This window comes from Aspergillus terreus, genomic scaffold (assembly GCF_000149615.1).
Source record: "Aspergillus terreus NIH2624 scaffold_17 genomic scaffold, whole genome shotgun sequence".
Taxonomy (NCBI): Eukaryota; Fungi; Ascomycota; class Eurotiomycetes; order Eurotiales; family Aspergillaceae; genus Aspergillus; species Aspergillus terreus.
In genome coordinates this window covers 232,581-250,268 of record NT_165940.1, presented here as the reverse complement: position 1 = coordinate 250,268, position 17,688 = coordinate 232,581, and the positions used below count along the sequence as shown (strand labels likewise).

Genomic DNA, 17,688 nt, shown 5'->3' with positions numbered 1-17,688 from the left:
TGTGAGCAAATAATGGGTCATCAGAAAGGGAGCGCTGAACTGTCTATGTTTAATCCTGCATCGGTTGCCGTTCAAATCCTAATAGCTTGTGTTCACACCGCCTATTGACGCATGGGAGACAGTCTCCAGAACAATGTCAGGCTGGTTAGGTTCCTTGCCTGTTCCACGCAGTGATTACATGCGACGGTTAATTGGAGGTCGGAAATCCCTAGCTGACGCTTGGGTTGTCTATATACCACTTATGCATCAGTCCTATGTAAGGGTTCTCAGCAAGATGCATTGCTTGGCCTCACAAGCTAGGTTAAACATGGAGCCATCGTTTTCTTGTTCCTGATGAGCTTTCGTGGCACACAAGGCTAAATCGTGTCCCCTTGCAGTTGCGACACCTAGTTAAGATTACCTTCTTACCTAAGGAATATACATGGTATTCACATTATATTTATGTGGGAATGAATTGTTTCACTTCCGATGCTAACTCGCAGATCTATTAGGCCTGTTCTAGATCTCCGAGCTAGGATCCTCCCAACAGCAAAAACAGCATAAATTACATGAAGATTGACTGCAGATATGCAAGGTATATTTTCACCGCCAAACTAGCGGTAGGGCGACCCTCTACCGCTATTTCTGACCTTGACAGACAAACCAATTTTGTAAGACACGTCGGCAGTGAGATGGGTGATGACGTGGGGAAAATTGATTGAAGGTGGATAGTTTCGATCCTTTCAGTTACACATCAAGCGTCTATTCTTTTTGGGCCTACGTGTCGCATGCTTCACTATGATTGCTTGCATAAATATTACCTTAAAAGGCTGACTATGTTGTGAAGACTAACCGGCCGGTGCTACTCCGACTACGACTCCTTACTCATAGCTAGCCGGCCTTGTACTCAGAGTATCACCCAAGGAACATTAACGCGTCATGTTTAACACAACGGCAAACGACCCTTGCCTGCGAAGCTCGTCTAGAACAATGTTCGTTAAACCTGCACGAGCCATAATGCGCATAGTAGTTGACCCATACAGTTATAGCTCCATGTTAGCTGGGCCCGTCTGTTCGCTTTAAGAATGTTGCCAAAGGAAGTCGATACTGTTCAACATTGTTCTTAAGATTCGCCTTAGTCCAGCGGCTCAACATTCTGGCACCTTGCTTGGCAAAGCAGTTTTTCAATCTATAGTTACAGCCCCTACAATGACTGTTCAGCATCGTACTACAACGCAAGTGGATGGAGACGCCATCTGTTTCTTTCCAACAATGCTAAGCCTCGGAATACGGAGTATCGCGTTCGATGACCATGTCATCCAGGCGCTAAATGCCTTTCTCCATGCTAGCGATACGAGTATTGATTTTCTACTGGCTGGTCTGTGGGCATTAGTGCTGCGCCAGTATTCTGAGGTTGACACGGCTCGGTTTGAGGTCTCGAAGAGCACATGTGACAAGGGACAGATTTCTGGGACAACAAAACGTATTTTCAGTATCGCCTTGAACCATTCTCATCCTATATCGTCATTGTTTGATGTCAGGAACTGGGATATCCGATGCGACGAGCAGAAGAGCTCGGATTCCTTCAATACGGGCATTTTCGTGGTCGACAGGCAGGAAACTGGAATACTACTCCCAGATATAGAGGTATATCTACATCCCACTTCATGCTGAGATATACTGTATTGACATTTGCATTAGTATCACGATGTCAACCTGCTCCTACAGTCCGATAGCACACTTCCAAAACTGTGCATGGTCTATCGTGCAAGCACAATCGCTACGACATACGCGCAGCATCTGGCAAATGGAATTGCCCATGCAATTGTATTCATATCGGAAAATCCGACCCTGTCCATTCGCGAAGTAGACTTTTGCTGCTCAATCCAGAAGGCACAAGTCTTTAGCTGGCAAAGGGAGAGAATTATTCCGCCGGCTCGGTCATTTCTATTCGAATACATAAGTGAAAACGCGGCGGTACAAAGAAATACAGTTGCCGTGGACTCATGGGATGGACGATTCACTTATGCAGAATTAGACGAGCTTTCCACACATATGGCCACCCTGTTCCAAGGCCGAGGCATCGGAGCTGGCGATCTGGTACCGATTTGTTTTGAGAAGACAAAATGGGCCATTGCGGCTATACTGGCCATTAATAAGTCTGGGGCTGCCTTTGTCCCAGTCGACGCGGCGTATCCTCAAAGCAGACTGGAGACGATCATTCGGAGGATAGGAGCCCGTGTGGCTATCGTTTCCCCAAGAACTGAATCCATATTCCGTCTACTGGGGCTGCCAGTTATCGTGGTTTCCAACGCAATGCGTGCCTGCTGTCTCCCGCGTAGCAAGCAATATACGGTTCCGGACAACGCTCTGGCTCCAGCCTACTGCCTTTTTACTTCGGGGAGCACGGGAGACCCGAAAGGTTGCGAAGTGAGTCATGTGGCTTTTGCCAGTATTGCGACTCATACACGCTCGCTACATCTCAGTCAGCAAAGCCGCAGTTTGCAGTTTGCGTCCTTTTGTTTCGGTGCCTCTTTGCTGGAAATTTGGTGCACCTTGGTTGCTGGAGGAACCCTATGTATTCCATCAGACCATGATCGTCTTAATGACCTCGGGGGGTTCATGACAAAGATGAAGATCACTTGGGCTTTTATTACACCTACAGTGCTTGCATCTATATCTCCTGAGAACCTGGAAAATCTGTGCCTCTTCGTTGCAGGCGAACCTATTGGAGAACGCGACATCGGAACATGGGCGCGGAAGGTACAGCTCTATCAGGCGTACGGCCTGACGGAATGGGCCGGGGTCTTTGCTGTCTCGAGGCAAATACGCACACCTGAGGATAGGAAATCAATCGGTTATCCAGTAAATGCCAGGGCCTGGATAGTGGACCCGTCAGATCACCGAAAGCTGGCACCCATAGGAGCGGTAGGTGAACTCGTGATTGAAGGGCCAAGCCTTGCACAGGGCTACTGGGGCGATCCAGAAAAGACGACATCACTGTTCCTCCAGCGCCCGCCGTGGCTGGTGTTGCCGGATTCGACAAAGGGGGATGGCAGCGAACCTCAAGTATACAAAACAGGGGATCTGGTCCGATATGGCGAGGACGGATCACTGCTATACGTGCGGCGGAAGGACAATCAAGTAAAGATTCACGGTCAGCGACTGGAGATCGGTGAGGTTGAGTATCATATCAGACAACTCTTCCCCGGGGCCAAGACGGCGATAGTCATGGTTCACGAACCCTCCGACGCAGGCAGTCACCAGCGAAATCTCATTGCTCTCACTGTCCATCCGGGTAAGAACGGCCACGCTGGCTTTTCGCAAGGAGAAATAGGGTTCATGGCGATAGACCAAGAGTACCAATCGCAGGTGGAAGATGTCAAGGGCGGCCTACGATCTCGCTTACCTGCCTTCATGATTCCGCAGCTCTTTCTTCCGCTCAGTCAGATCCCTACCACGATTACAGGCAAAGCTGACCGCCGGTCTTTATCCCACTACGTGAACAAGCTGTCTTACGCTCAGCTTAATGCCCTCACTACTCAGGAGGAAAGGACAAGAGCAGCACAGGACAAGGTCGAAGACGCAATTCATACAGCCGTGTGTGATGTTTTGGGTCTGGCTCCGGGGCGCTTCGGCATGCTCGACAATTTCTTTCATCTTGGTGGCAATTCGGCGTCTGCCATGAGGCTTACCATGTCCCTTAAACGGCGAGGGCTTCGGTTGACAATTCGCGACGTCTTCGATTACCCAGTGTTAGCTGAGCTTGCGTCTGCTGCAAGCCTAAGCAATGGGTGCGAAGGCCCAGAGGTCCGGACCATGCAATTGCTGGAGCCAGGATCGGTCTCTGAGTTAAAGCAACTGGCAGTCTCGCAGTGCCGTATTGATGAAGACGTCGTCGAAGACATTTATCCGCCCACAGCCCTTCAAGAAGGGCTTATCGCCATGACTGCACGGGACCCTTCACTTTACAAGGCGAGGGTAATTTGCAAGCTGCGCCCCAATGTAAAAATTAGCACACTTAGCACAGCCTGGGAGCGTGTGGTACAGCTCAACGACATACTGCGCACTCGATTCATCGTGTCGCCCTCGCATGGGACATTTCAAGTGGTTTGCAAGACGTCCTCCACATGCTCACATGTCCATAACCTGGAGGACTGCATACGACAATCAGATGATCTTACGCACAGCACTGGAGACAATCTCGTGCATGCGTACATCATTCCCGACAAGGAAGACAGAGAATCAGCATCAGCCTTTGTGTTTGTCGTTCATCATGCTCTCTGTGATCAATGGTCCATTCGCTTGTTCCTGGACCAGCTGACCGCTGCATATGCACAGTGCAAGCTTCCGAGGAACCGATTCAGCGCGTTCATCAGATACCTCTCGAATAGGAAGCCTGGATTCAAAGAATACTGGATTAGGCAGTTCCAAGGCCTCGAGGCGGTTACGTTTCCTCCTCTGCCCTCACCCTCCTATACTCCTGTGGCTAGCGAGCAGCTAGAGTACGTAGTGAGCCTTTTCGAAAAATCTCACCCGCGGATTACTACAGCAAGCTACGTTAAGCTCGCATGGGCTGTCGTTCTCTCCTGCAATACTGGTGTCAACGATACTGTTTTTGGCATGACAGTCAACGGCCGAGGTGCTGCTGTCGACGCGGTCGGTGAAATGACCGGTCCAACGATCGCTACTATTCCACAGCGTATCAAATTGTTGCCGGAGCAGACTGTCATGGGTACATTGGTGGAGATCCAGGCTCACTCTTTGGATGTCATTCCTTATGAGCAAGCCGGCCTACTGAATATTCAAAAGTACTCGCACGAGGCAAGGTCGGCCTGTATGTTCCAAAGCCAGCTGATCATCCAATCTTGTCCTCCAAGCCTTCCAGATCTCTTCGAGGCCTGTGAGTGTTCGGCAACTCAAATAGGAGGATTCTCTGCTTACGGTCTCTCACTCGAATGTCAGATGACGGGCGACGATCGGCATTGCGAAGTGACTGCCACCTTTGATCCGGGCATGATCAGTCGAGAGCGTGTGCAGAGGCTGCTTCAACATCTAGAATTAGTCTTGCAAGAAGCCATGTCAGATCCTACACGGGCAGTGGGCGACTTGCCACGGATGAGTCGCCAAGATTGGGATCAAATACACCGATGGAATGGCCGCTTACCCCCAACCTCGATGCAGTGCGTGCATGATGTTGTCTATGAACGTTATCTAGAGTATCCCAATGCCTGTGCTGTAACTGCTCCAGATGGAGACCTCTCCTACGCCGAGCTGATGCAGTCTGCAAACAACCTGGCGGCCCAATTGGTGACTCGCGGCGTCAAACCTGGGAGTTTCATTCCAATGTTCTTCGAGAAGTGCAAGTGGTCGCCAGTGGCCATGTTGGGTATTTTGAAAGCAGGCGCCGCATTCGTCCTCCTTGACCCCACATACCCTCTTCAGCGCCTCCATGCAATATGCGATGGCTTGAGGAGTGAGATCGTACTGTGCTCAAAGAATATGCGCGAGAGGGCGACCTCGCTCACTTCCTCGGCTATAGCAATTCACGATCATGCCGAATGCCTGGCAAATGTTGCCAGCGCCACCCTCCCGGTTGTCAGTCCTGGGGACCCAGCATATGTTGTGTTTACATCTGGGTCAACAGGTACTCCCAAAGGAGCGACTATAGACCATCAATGCTATTGTTCCAGCGCTGTAGCCCACAACCGCCAGCACTGCCTTGATCGCGACTCGAGAGTGCTGCAGTATGCTTCTTATGCGTTCGATGTGAGTATCATGGAAACGCTCAGTACTCTAATGGCCGGTGGATGTGTCTGCATACTATCTGACTCGGAGCGCCATGATCACTTCGCCGACTCCATTCAGAGATTAGCTGTTACACATGCGTTTTTGACTCCTTCTGCGGCCCGACTGCTCATGCATCGAGAGCTTCCGTCACTACGCGTGCTCGTCATGGGTGGCGAGGCAATGTCACCGGCTGACTGCAGCTATTGGATGAAACGCGTTCGGTTAATGAATGAATACGGCCTTGCTGAATGCGCTGTCGCGTCTACTATCAGGGAGGTCTTAGATGTGGACCAGAGAAACATTGGCTTCCCGATGGGCGTCGCCACCTGGATCGTGGATCAGAACGATCACAGAAATCTAGTCGCCATCGGAGCCATTGGAGAGCTCTTGATCGAAGGCCCGTGTGTCGGTCGAGGATACTTGGATAACCCGGAAGCCAACCGACGGGCATTCATCGATCAGCCGGATTGGCTGCGATCTGTGCGCCATGGAAATCCAAGTCGGGTGTACAAGACTGGGGATCTAGTCCAGTACAACGAGGATGGCTCGTTGAATTTCGTAGGTCGGAAGGACTCTCAGATCAAGATCCGAGGGCAGAGGTTCGAGTTGGAGGAGGTTGAACACCACCTTCGCCGGATCGACCAGATTGAGGGAGCAACGGCAGTGGTTGCAGCGCCTTCGGATAGGCAACAACAGTCATATCTGATCGCATTCGTTGTCCCGAGTCGCCGCGAAACCTTCTGTGTCCACTCGACAAACGGACTGATTACGCATCCTACAGAAGAATTCTGCCGCCTGGCAACAAGCGTTCAGTCGAAACTCCACTCGATCCTTCCAACTTACATGGTGCCGTCGATATATCTTCCAGTCACCCAATTGCCAAAGACAAGCAGCGATAAAGTCGACCGCTGCAGACTGAAGACGGAGGTCAGGAAAATGACTTGGTCACGTCTGCAGGTGTACAGTGTGTCGAGCACTCCCCACAGAGCTCCGTCCACCGGTGTCGAGCAATATTTACAGCAGGTGTGGGCGCAAACCCTCGGAGTTCCTCTGAATAGCATTGGTGTGGAGCATAGCTTCTTCCACCTGGGAGGCGACTCCATCACTGCCATGCAAGTTGTTACAGAAGCACGGTCTCGTGGCCTGGGACACACTATCCAGGACATAATGGAACTCAAGACCATCGAAGCAATTGCCAAAAAGATTGGAGCGCTTCCTTCGATCATCGCCCAGCCCGCTGTACAGGACGAGGTGACGGATAAGCTGTTTGGCTTAACACCCATTCAAGAGTACTTTTTCGAAAAGTACCCTGACGGAACACATCGATTTAATCAGAACATCCTTGTCCATTTACAAAAGCAAGTTGCAGAGAGGGACGTGGAGAGAGCGGCGACGATGTTGGTCAGAAACCATGCGATGCTACGGGCTCGCTATGCGCGGCAGGAGGACGGGTCATGGAAGCAACGCATCGAACGCTACAGTGACCAATGCTTTCGTTTCAAAGCGCACAAGGTAAATTCTGTGGAGGAGATCCGCCATATAATCGGCCAGAGTCAGAGATCGATGGACCTGGAACGTGGGCCCGTCTTTACGGTAGATCTGTTCAACCGCCATGGTCATCAATCTCTTTTCATAATTGGGCATCACCTGGTCCTCGACCTCGTCTCCTGGCGCATTATCTTATCTGATCTGGAGGCGACGATTCTGGACACTCAGCACCAGCCCCAGCTCACAATGCCCTTCCAAACGTGGGCTCGCCTGCAGGCTGAGTATGGCGCACGACATCTTGAGCCAATCCCTATCTCCCAGGTTTACAGTATAGACGAGCCGTCCATGAGAAATTTCTGGGGAGCGGAGAACAATGCAAACGCATGGTGTGACTCCAAGACTACGCTGATCCGCCTGAGTGAACAAATGACAAATATGCTCTTTGGGCCTTGCATTCAAGCTCTGGACGTCGAACCGGTAGAGCTCCTGCACGCTGCTATCCTCTTCTCTTTCGTACGCACCTTCCCGCAGCGCCCTGCTCCGTTCATTTTCGGTAAAGGCCACGGCCGGGAGAGCTGGGATTCGTCAATTGACGTTACCCGGACGATTGGCTGGTTCAACACCATGTGGCCCGTGGTAGCGCAGGTCAGCCCGTCTGAAAATTTTGAGACGACTTTGCATACCGTGCGGCAGGCTATACGGGCAATGGACATGCACGGATGGAAATATTTTACCTCTATATACCACAACACCAAACGGGAGAGATGCAGGGCCGGGGTGTGCCCAATGGAGATTACCTTCAACTACGCGGGCAGGAGGTTCCAGCAGATTGAGTGTGACGGGTCCCTCTTCCGCATGGAGCCCATGGCACAGCAGAGCCTCTTTGATGGCGCGAACGAGCTCGGCAGGTGGGCCATGGTCGAGGTTAATTCGATCATCCTTAACGGCATGTTGGAGTTTCATGTCTCCTATAATCGGGGAACTGATGAGGATCACGTATTGACTCCGTGGATGGATAGTCTCTTCAAGTGCCTTGAAGATCTTGCGAGCGGGTTTGTTTAGATGGTTGATTTTAAGAGCTTACCATAGAACTTCTCTTGCGGGGTGGCATCTAAGAAGGCAACTTACTGGGATAGCTTATAGAGGAGTCGTTTTGATCACATAGAAATAAAGAATGAGGTGACAAACAGAAAACAGCATGATGTCAGGTCGGTTCTCTCCCACTACATGTGTCAGGTCTTTTAACTTACGAGTCACTTCTCTTATAAATTCATCACTAGCGAGGAACCTGGACAACCTGTCCGATATTGATGTCTAAAAACGAGGCACCAGACATTCAGTGGCTGGACCGTACTGTGAATAGACCTCGCCAAAACGCGGGAAGCTGTGCTGCCACTTTTACAAGCATACCTGGTGTAAGTGCTGCTTGACTATGAACGTAGAAGAGGGGAATATTCCCGCAGTTTGCTCTCGAAGAATGCCGGGGCAACACCGCTACGACTGTCAGACTCCATATCCCGGGGCCTGCATAGTTGAAACTATATGAACAAAAGGACAGTTGATTTCTCCGGGAGGAAGTGAGAGATGGAGCTACCTCTTCAATCTCAGGGCGTGCTGTGCCCTCATGCCACATCACAGTCTCACATCACCCTTTCTAGTTCAGGAAGGAAAAGAACTGCTAAGGACGAAAAGGCAAAGGTTGAGAAGAAACAAACTCAATGGCGTACAAGATCAGACTATACTGAATGATAGAAACTAGGGCTACTGATTAATATGTCAATGGAGTGCATCGTAATATTACCTAGCTTGGTCCGCCAGGAGGTCCAGGAATTAAGCGGTTTGCTGTTACACTTTTATGAAAGTTGACAAATTTCAAAGAAAGCCCATGCTCTAAACAACCGGAGAAAGCTGCTAATGCCAGAGAGGTCATGATGCTCCATGCCAGAACCCATCCAGCTCAACATACTTGCACCAGAGCGGATCATTCACAATGCGCTTCATTGTAGACGACTCCAGAGACATGCTAAACTCCCACGGTGCAGTCTTATCGTCACTCCGCTGCGCCATCACAAATATTAGACCGTCGGTGTACCCGTCTGGAGCTCTCATCCGGAGCGGCTTGCCCAGCGCGCCTCCAAAGTCAGCATCGTACACACCGATCTCGCGCCAATTACTCAGGTAGAGGTTCTCTGTATCGAGGGTCACTGAAAGATGACACGGAGACTTTTGTACGTATGAGATATAGTCGCGGACGTAGTCGTAATCAATTGTGTTCAGCTTTGCCCTGAGTTCGTACGCGACGCGGCAGAAGGCCATGGCCCATTCGTCGCCTTCGGAATAGTCAGAGGGAAAGTGAGCACTGGCCTTCATGTTGGCGACGTTGTCATGTCCAGGCAAAGCAAATAGATGTAGTGGGACCTTCTCTCGCAGAAGACATACGGCGTTACCTAAAGACGATTTGGGTAATGGTGGTGACATTCGAGAGCGAATGTTCACTGGCAGACCCAGGCTGGATGTCGCGTTCAGGAGGTCTGGTGGAAGCTGTTGAAGGCTGCGCTCCCGTAATTCGGGATATCGGGCTCGATTGATGCAAGCCCATAAAAGAGCAGCAACCACATCGTTGCTCGAGACCCAGGCGCTTTCAGTGTCATTCTGCGTTGAAAGCCCATACTTCTTCTTCATTTCCGGAATCAATCCATTGCAGCGCTTTTTGAGCGCATTGATCTTATCGGCAGCTATTGTGAAACATCGATTGACGATGGTGGTTTGGCGGCTCTGAAGAGCTGACCGGGCACCTTTATAATAGGACAGCAGACTGTCCAGGGGTCTGTACTCGGGGAACATCTTTGGATCAAAGGGTGTCTCGCGAATTTGCGAGAGAACTTTTCTTGCTTTTGCCTCCTCACCTGGAGACGTGGTTAAGTCAGGCTCGTGGCGGCAGCAGGCTGCGAGGTTTCGGACGATTGATCCCATCCCTGTTGCGTCAAAGGCACAGTGATGCGTAGCCACGGAGAGAATTACGCCATCCCTGTGCACGTTGACTTGGAATCCCACGATGGGTTGAGGGCGTGAAGGGTCCGGGAACCTTGGGTAAGGCATATATGGCTCATGCGGAAGGTCACCACCCTGGCTGCTTGGCTCGTCCATCTGGTCGAATACATCTTGTAGGGATGTCCCATGACGCTCAATCTTGAATATACAGCCGAGCTCGAAATTTGGCGCAGGGCGAACGAGAAGAACATCTTTCCCATCGTCCGATGCGGGCACGGTTGTGAACTCACCGGAGAGGAACGGTAACGCCTGTATAAGACGCTTGACTCCAGACTCAAGCAGAGGCACGACAGTAAGAGGTTTAGAAAGCTTGAAAACGAGTTGACATCGAAGATAGAGAGGGATGCTTAGAGCATCGACAGATGAGCCGACATATGGTTCAAACTCAATGGTCAAGGTCATGGCGAGAGTGTATTAACAGTCTGAGCTCTGACCCTCCCTTGGAGCGCTACGGACTACCTCGATATTAGTGCTTAAGTATTATCATTCGGCTGACTGCTTCAGCCTATCGCTCCAGCACAGGAGTGTGATTTGTCACACCGACACTAGCTTTTTTCCAGGGCCTATATCAAAAGAACCAATTTTTGATTAGATCCGGGAATAAGAAACTTGGACTATGCCAGCCTCATTCCATCCCAGTGTGTGTTCTGCCATGCTAATCCGAGGTTACCATTGAGCTGGAATGCATGCATCATGTAAGGCTAGTCACACTCACCGCTATTTGTATTCCACGACGGGCGAAATCTGTTGCGGTAGTGGCGATTCACTGGAGAGCATTTGGAACTCCTTGCTTCAGCTCTCCTTGCTTCAGCCCCCCCTGCTCCAGCCAACGCATATCAATCACCTTTACAATCACCAAATAGGCCTGCATTACAGCAGACTGTTCTCTGCTAGCGTTGCACCTTGACGTTATGCATACGGCAACGGGAGGGTTTAAATTAAATTAATTAATTTTACCAACTCATGCTCTGCAACAGAAGAAGTTAAGATGACCAATTGTCTAGAAGCCTTGATATAATTCTATTCTTAGTAGAGTCTAGCACATACGACCACAGGATGTGGAAAACAGGGCTTCCCGTCCGCTCAGCCGTACTTAAGCCACATTAGAACCGCGCGATTAATTCAAAAAAGCCCTAGGCTCTGATTTTCTCTAAAACTAAGGTATAGGCTAGGTGCGGGTGATAGGGATATAATTTCTATACAAGCGTTGGCGAGGTGATCGAATTGACGCCACAATCCCTTGATGCCTCAATTGGAGATCCTATCTGGTTCAACACAGTGAATGCGACCTTTGGATCCTTCACGATATACACCATATTAAACGGCCCCTGCAGCCCCCTAACACGATCTGGGCATGGCAAGCATCTATATGTATGACGACGATATATTCCTTCCCGCTTACATCCTAATCTGTCCAACAGGTAGACTAGAGGGTCAAATAACTTGCCATTCCCCCACAGACATCCACACTTTCGTAGTTCGTGCCGAAGCGTTGAGTTTCCGGAATAATGCGCCAATAGAAGTTCGCTTTGCTGTCGGTCTTCACGAAGCCTATAAGTTCGTTGATGTTGGCGTCGGCCTCTCTTGCCCAATTCTGCGCGATAGCATTGGAAATTGCCGCTTCAGTGGTTCGGTCCGGGGTCGAACTGGCTCGAGACGTGAATGCAATCTTGAAACCTTCGCCGTCGAATCGCTTCAGCAAGTCATCCGAGCCACCCATGCTCTGGCCATCGAATGGCAGATGGATCTGCCCAACTCCATCTTCATAGTGGTGGATCGCCACATCGTGGCCCCTCTGATTCTTAGGGGATGTGAGATTCCGCAGAACGATCCGATTGACCAAGGCCAGCTCATCGTCTCGTGCCTTGAGCCTGCTGGCCGGTAGAGTAACATTTCATACGAAGTATATCTGAAGCCATACTCGCTGAGGCCCTCGAGAATTCGTGAGGTGTAGTCTTCGTTCACGACTGAGCGGCGTGCTCCAGGAACGCTGTTAATGCGCTCCTGCGCAGTGGACACTCCCGCTGCGCCGTGCTTGATGGCTTGGCCACCCACCCAGATCAAGTTGAAGCCATCGGCGACAAGATCCGCATATTCCTCGCATTTTTCGGAGCCTTCTATCTTGCAAACTCGCTTGGCGATGCCCGCCGCACCATTGACGAAAACGACACTAGTACCAGGCAAGTCAACGAGTTAGCTCATCATATGAAACCAGGTCAAGAAGGGTCGGGAGGGTTGGCAGTCACTTACAACCCTGCACTGGAGGCCTTGGCGAAGACTGAAGCCAGAATGGCTCGGCATTCAACTCGCTTCTCCAAACTGGCCATAGCCAGACCAGCCTCATGAGGGCTCGTGTCAACAACTTCCAATTCGAAATTCTGGTGGAGGGGAGCGGCAGTGGCCACATGTTGGAGAAGAACCAAAGGGAGAAAGGTTGAGAGAATCTTCATTTTCAAGTTTCCAGCTAAAGCGAATTATACAGAAGCGATGCCAATAGACAATATAGATGGCGTAGCAGAGGGTATTTATACGTGAGAAGAAGCCAGCAATACTGGTGTCCCGGGCTCTCCGAGACAAAGGAAAATTCGAATGAAAGAGACGTTCCAACGCCTCGACACCTTCCAAAGGAGGTGAATCATTGTAGAACTCACTGACTGAGAGCTAGAGCCTAGTCGATGTTACTCTACCATCCTCGTAACATGAAGGAGCCGGCATTATTGTTCCGGAACCCCCACTATGTCCGGAGCAATTTCCTTTGGGAATGGGATATCGACCGAGCTAAGGCACCTCGATCCTGTGAGAAGAGTGGCTCTCTCTCTCTAATCACCAGCAGTGTGGGGTGCAGCTGAGGGGTTATGGAGAATCGAATCGTTTCAATCCCGATGTCCAGCCAGCACCTGATGAACTGACCGAGGAGCAGTTGGAGGTGAACAGCCAAGTTAATTGCTCAAGACTCTACACGACAAGTAGAACATGTTGAGTATCAGCTTCGGACACGCTGTCGGGGAGGACATCACCGCTATGCTCCACCTGCCCCTAGGCGAAGCTCTTTTTCTTATTTCGGTAATTGTCCTGAATGTGGGAACTGCGCATGGGTCTCTGATTCTCAAGCACTTCTGAAACATCAATTTAGCCATAGACACCGGGGCGAATGACAGGGCGGCACGAAATTCCATATCCCCAGGAGATATTATTAAGTGAGATGGATTCCACCCTATAGGGATGGTAGTCATGTGGATAGTAAATCTTAGCTCTGCGGTAGTCTCTGCCGAGAGCCACACGATGAACGCTTAGTAAAGGCTTATGGCGCTTTCAATTTCACCTCGGTTAATTTAGGCAGATGGTCATCTACCAAAAATATCCCTAGTATATAGTGCCCCAGTGACCAAACGAACCGGTCAAATCTGTCTTTTTACGTATTCCCTCCATGCTTGGAACCTTCCTTCACTTTGTCAACGCAGAAAATGGACGGTACCAAACCAGCAGCCGAACCCTTGGCCCAACAACCTCCCCCGACGCCATCGCTGCAGGAAATCGAAACACAGGTCTCCGCCTACGTGGGCTGGCCCGAAGAACTGCTGCAGAAATCAGGCATCTACAAGCATCCCTTTCTGCCAGCTAGTTCTTTTTTTTATCTTCAAACTATTGGGTGTGTGCCTTTAATTAACCTATCCCATAGAGTTCTCGCCTCTCTCGTCGGAAGCCACTGGCTGTCCTACCGGGCCTGTCTGCTGGTTTGTGCGGCGAATACGTGCTATCTACACATCTTATTTCTGGTGTTTCTCTGGTACTGCTTTTTCTCTCTTGTGATCTACCGTGGAGAACAACGCCAGAAGATTGTTGTGAATTCTGGATTGAGAGCCTTACGCAACTCAATTGAGTAGGAGTGACACAGGAGGATCTTCAAGGAGCACCTCATCTATAGAGAATGCTCAAATGTCCTTGAACGCCAGCTTCTGTTGACTTTGGTGCACTAAATAACGGAATCTGTACGAACACTTAACACTTAATCATAATCTTTGATAATGAGTTAGTGCAGTTCATTATCCCATTCGCAGGGATTACTGTACATATCCTAATATAATTGTGAATAAATTTATCTGTGTTGAGAGTATATTTCCATTATTAGGGAGAAATAAGACAGCCAGTCAACTCTATCAGAAATAGATGATATTAATACAAGTCATGTAGAATTCTTAGTTTATACAAATATTAACAGGGAAACAATATAAACAAGTCAGGCTAGCTGGATATCTGAGGCCTAATAAAAGTAATATATTACTCTCTTTTTGAACAATAATGACTGTCTCTATGTATCGAGTTATTAAACTAACTAGTGTGTTGTTGTTATAAAGATTATGGCTTACTTCTATTTCTCGTTTTCAGATAGATCCAGCCTGAGGGAGAAAGTAGTCCAGTAAAAGCCAGATCATATTAATCCTTAGCCGCCGCGTCTCTCCTCTCGTATTGAACGACAGAATTTGCCCAGGGTCTTGAGAACAATGACTATAAGGGTGTATATTAGCACAGAGTATATAATTGTAATTGTTGATAAGACTTACAGAGTAATTAGTGGCCGGAACATCTTCGACATTTGGCAATTTCTTGAACTTGAGCTCTCTGACCAATGCCACACAGATGGCACACAATTGAACATAGGCAAATTGCTCACCAATGCAACGATGGCGCCCAGCTCCAGAAGGCAGGTAGGGGCTTCCAGCTCCTTTGCTGACAAGACCATAACCATAGTCAACTTGCTCGTCATCCCCCGTGGCGTTGACACCATTCCATCGGTGGGGTTCCCAATCCAATGGCTTGGAGAAGTACTCGGGGGATCATGCAGTGAATCCGGGGGATGAAAGAACGTTGTGAGAGTTAGGGATGACATAGGAAGTACCTTCAACTTGAAGAGGGTACTTGACAGTACGGAGCATAGAATGGATAGGCGCATGCAAGCGGAGAGTCTCTTTGATGACGTTGGTCTGCAGTTCGAGTTTTTGCAAGTTCTCATATGTAAGCGGGGGAAGATCGGCTCCCAGAACTCGGATCTGTTCCTGATACAGCTGTTCGGTAATCTCGGGTTGTGAGGCTAGCCGAAGAATAATCCAAGAGATAGTGGAAGACGAAGAGTGTTGACCGGCCATCAACAGAGCAATCATTATATGGGCAACCTCAATATCAGGGACTGGGGTTCCATCTTTGTAGACGCATGACATCAAGTTCCAAACCATATCCTCAGAATTTTTCTCTCCCCCAGATTAACGACGCTTCTGTATGATTTCCATATAAGTCTGTGCCATTTTCTTCTGGGCGGCGTCACGCTTGCAGTTATGCGGGAGAGGAGCCCACGGAAGTATAAAGTTGATAGGGGCGAAGCCCATGTCTAAGTCGTGATACAACTCAGCGAATGTCGAGTCGAACTTCTCTCGGACCTCCTTGCCTTGTAGCAATCGAGAAGCGGTATAGATTGTGATATCTGCAATGACTTTACCGACATCAATGGTTCCGCGAGGTTGTTTGAATGCATTGGCATTCGTGATATATTCGTCGACTTCCTTGGTGATCAACTCAACGTAAGAACGTAGCGCGTCTGATGCCAGACCGAACTTGACAAACTACATCATCATCATCGGCTAATTAGTTTTTGCTTTTAAGCAGGCGGCTCGATCTTTTATATTTTCGTACCTTCTTCTGTTTCATGGGCTTGAAATTAGGGCAGTCGTATACAACATGGTTGCCAAAGACAGGTGTCGTGAGAGATGAGTAAACTTACTCAGCGCAAAGATCGTGCAATTTCGCGTTCAAGACGAAGTCGTTGCCTTTGGTTCCCAAGAAGACTGTGGTCTTTTTGCCGAGCAGGATGAACGTGAAGATGTCGCCGTACTATTGCCCGACAGTAAATTAGCCATTTACATCCGGGTGCGATTCCAGGTATCAGGAGCTCTGCCTTACCTTCCTGCGACATTCGAAAAAGAACTTGTATGGGTCGGTCCCGTAGCTGATCGTGCTGCCAATTAACGGAAACCAGTGAAACACGACAGGAGGTTCATTTGGATTCTTGAACGACAACTGAATCAACACGTTGATCACGACGCTCAGGACAAGCGTTGTGATGACGCCCACTCCACTGAGCATATAGATTGCCTGCGTCGAGCATTGTTTGCAGATCTTATCGAGGGCAGCGGCGAAAAGCCCCATGGTGTATGACGGTCCTGGGCACGGACTGAAGAGCAATCGTGTTGGATGTTGAATAACAATAGAATTTTTTGAAATCTCCGAGGCAGGCGAGCGCGGATTTAGAGGGGGCTGAGACGGCGCTTGATAGCACGCTGATTGGTAAGGCCAAATACGCTGTTCGGCGGGATTTCTAATGTAGGTTTCTCTGAGACCTTGCGCAGTTGTATGTAGCCTCCAAGAGTGGCCATGGAATGTCTGCAGATTATTCCGCTACCCATTGAGGCTAAATGAGGGTTAACCTTACCATCCATGAGCTCAACTTTGATGGTCTTCATCGGCCTTTCTCGCTGGATAATTCTCTCAATGCCCTCTTTTAGGGCTTTTCAAGCGATGGGATCGGACTTTTGCGCTATAACAAATGCAACTGGCTGTTTAGCTATGTCGTTGTACGGAAAGCCTGGGCGTCGACAATAGCAGAGGTCCAGCATCGACCACTGAACTTGATGCTCATTGAGGTAATTCATAATCGCTGGCTCGATCCTGTTCCAATCTATCCAAGCCATATGTGATTTCTCTAATGGGTGAGAGATCAACGGAAGGTTGAAATCAATATCGTCGTTTCTGTCGACGCTGTCGGGGGGAAAGTCGGAATGGTTCTTGTGAGCCGTCCTTTCTTCGAATGACTTCCTCTCCCTGGGCTTTTTTGGCTGTCTCAACGTTTCATAGTGAGATACCAAAGGGTTCTGAAAATATTGCGTAGGACATACTTGCTAATCAAGGCATTAAGTTCTCGCAAACTTCCCATGGTCTGAGATACATCGACATCAACTATGCTGTGGGTATTGAAACGTTTTACCAATGCCTACGAAGATAGAAAACATTACTGGTAGAATAATGAACTGCAATTTATCTTCCTTGAATCATCACAGCCAACATCGACTATGCGATCATCGACTCCCCGACTTCGTACCTGTCGGTGTGCGGAATCCCATCGCGCTGATGCGCCTCCGCCGCGATGGTATATATCTCTGCATCCCAACCCATCACGGCCATCCGATCAACACCCGCAAATGATCCTACTTCTCGTCTAAGCTTATCCGTATGGCATCCGACTACTCAGTCTCCTAATCTCAGAGATTGCGTGCGTGCTTGTATGGCCATGTGGGGTTCAGTGGCGGGTCTAAGTCACTGCATTGTACGTAA

At 49.5% G+C, this 17,688-nt stretch overlaps 4 protein-coding genes across 4 annotated transcripts; 1 reads left to right on the top strand and 3 right to left on the bottom strand.

Moving 5' to 3' along the window:
• Positions 1-1,251: 1,251 nt before the first annotated feature.
• Positions 1,252-8,319, top strand: ATEG_10305 (uncharacterized protein; the record flags this gene model as incomplete). Its single annotated transcript, XM_001218652.1, has 2 exons — positions 1,252-1,626; positions 1,681-8,319. 2 exons carry the CDS (start codon positions 1,252-1,254, stop codon positions 8,317-8,319), a joined length of 7,014 nt encoding a protein of 2,337 aa, XP_001218653.1.
• An 864-nt stretch (positions 8,320-9,183) lies between these two features.
• ATEG_10304 (uncharacterized protein) lies at positions 9,184-10,710 on the bottom strand (the record flags this gene model as incomplete). The annotated part of the gene is made up of 1 exon (XM_001218651.1): positions 9,184-10,710. One exon carries the CDS (start codon positions 10,708-10,710, stop codon positions 9,184-9,186), a length of 1,527 nt encoding a protein of 508 aa, XP_001218652.1.
• A 1,024-nt stretch (positions 10,711-11,734) lies between these two features.
• Positions 11,735-12,758, bottom strand: ATEG_10303 (uncharacterized protein; the record flags this gene model as incomplete). The annotated part of the gene is made up of 3 exons (XM_001218650.1): positions 11,735-12,101; positions 12,209-12,478; positions 12,559-12,758. The coding sequence occupies 3 exons, from the start codon at positions 12,756-12,758 to the stop codon at positions 11,735-11,737; spliced, it is 837 nt and encodes a 278-aa protein (XP_001218651.1).
• A 1,984-nt stretch (positions 12,759-14,742) lies between these two features.
• Positions 14,743-16,506, bottom strand: ATEG_10302 (cytochrome P450 51; the record flags this gene model as incomplete). Its single annotated transcript, XM_001218649.1, has 5 exons — positions 14,743-14,814; positions 14,871-15,134; positions 15,174-15,493; positions 15,572-15,923; positions 16,261-16,506. The coding sequence occupies 5 exons, from the start codon at positions 16,504-16,506 to the stop codon at positions 14,743-14,745; spliced, it is 1,254 nt and encodes a 417-aa protein (XP_001218650.1).
• Positions 16,507-17,688: the final 1,182 nt, after the last annotated feature.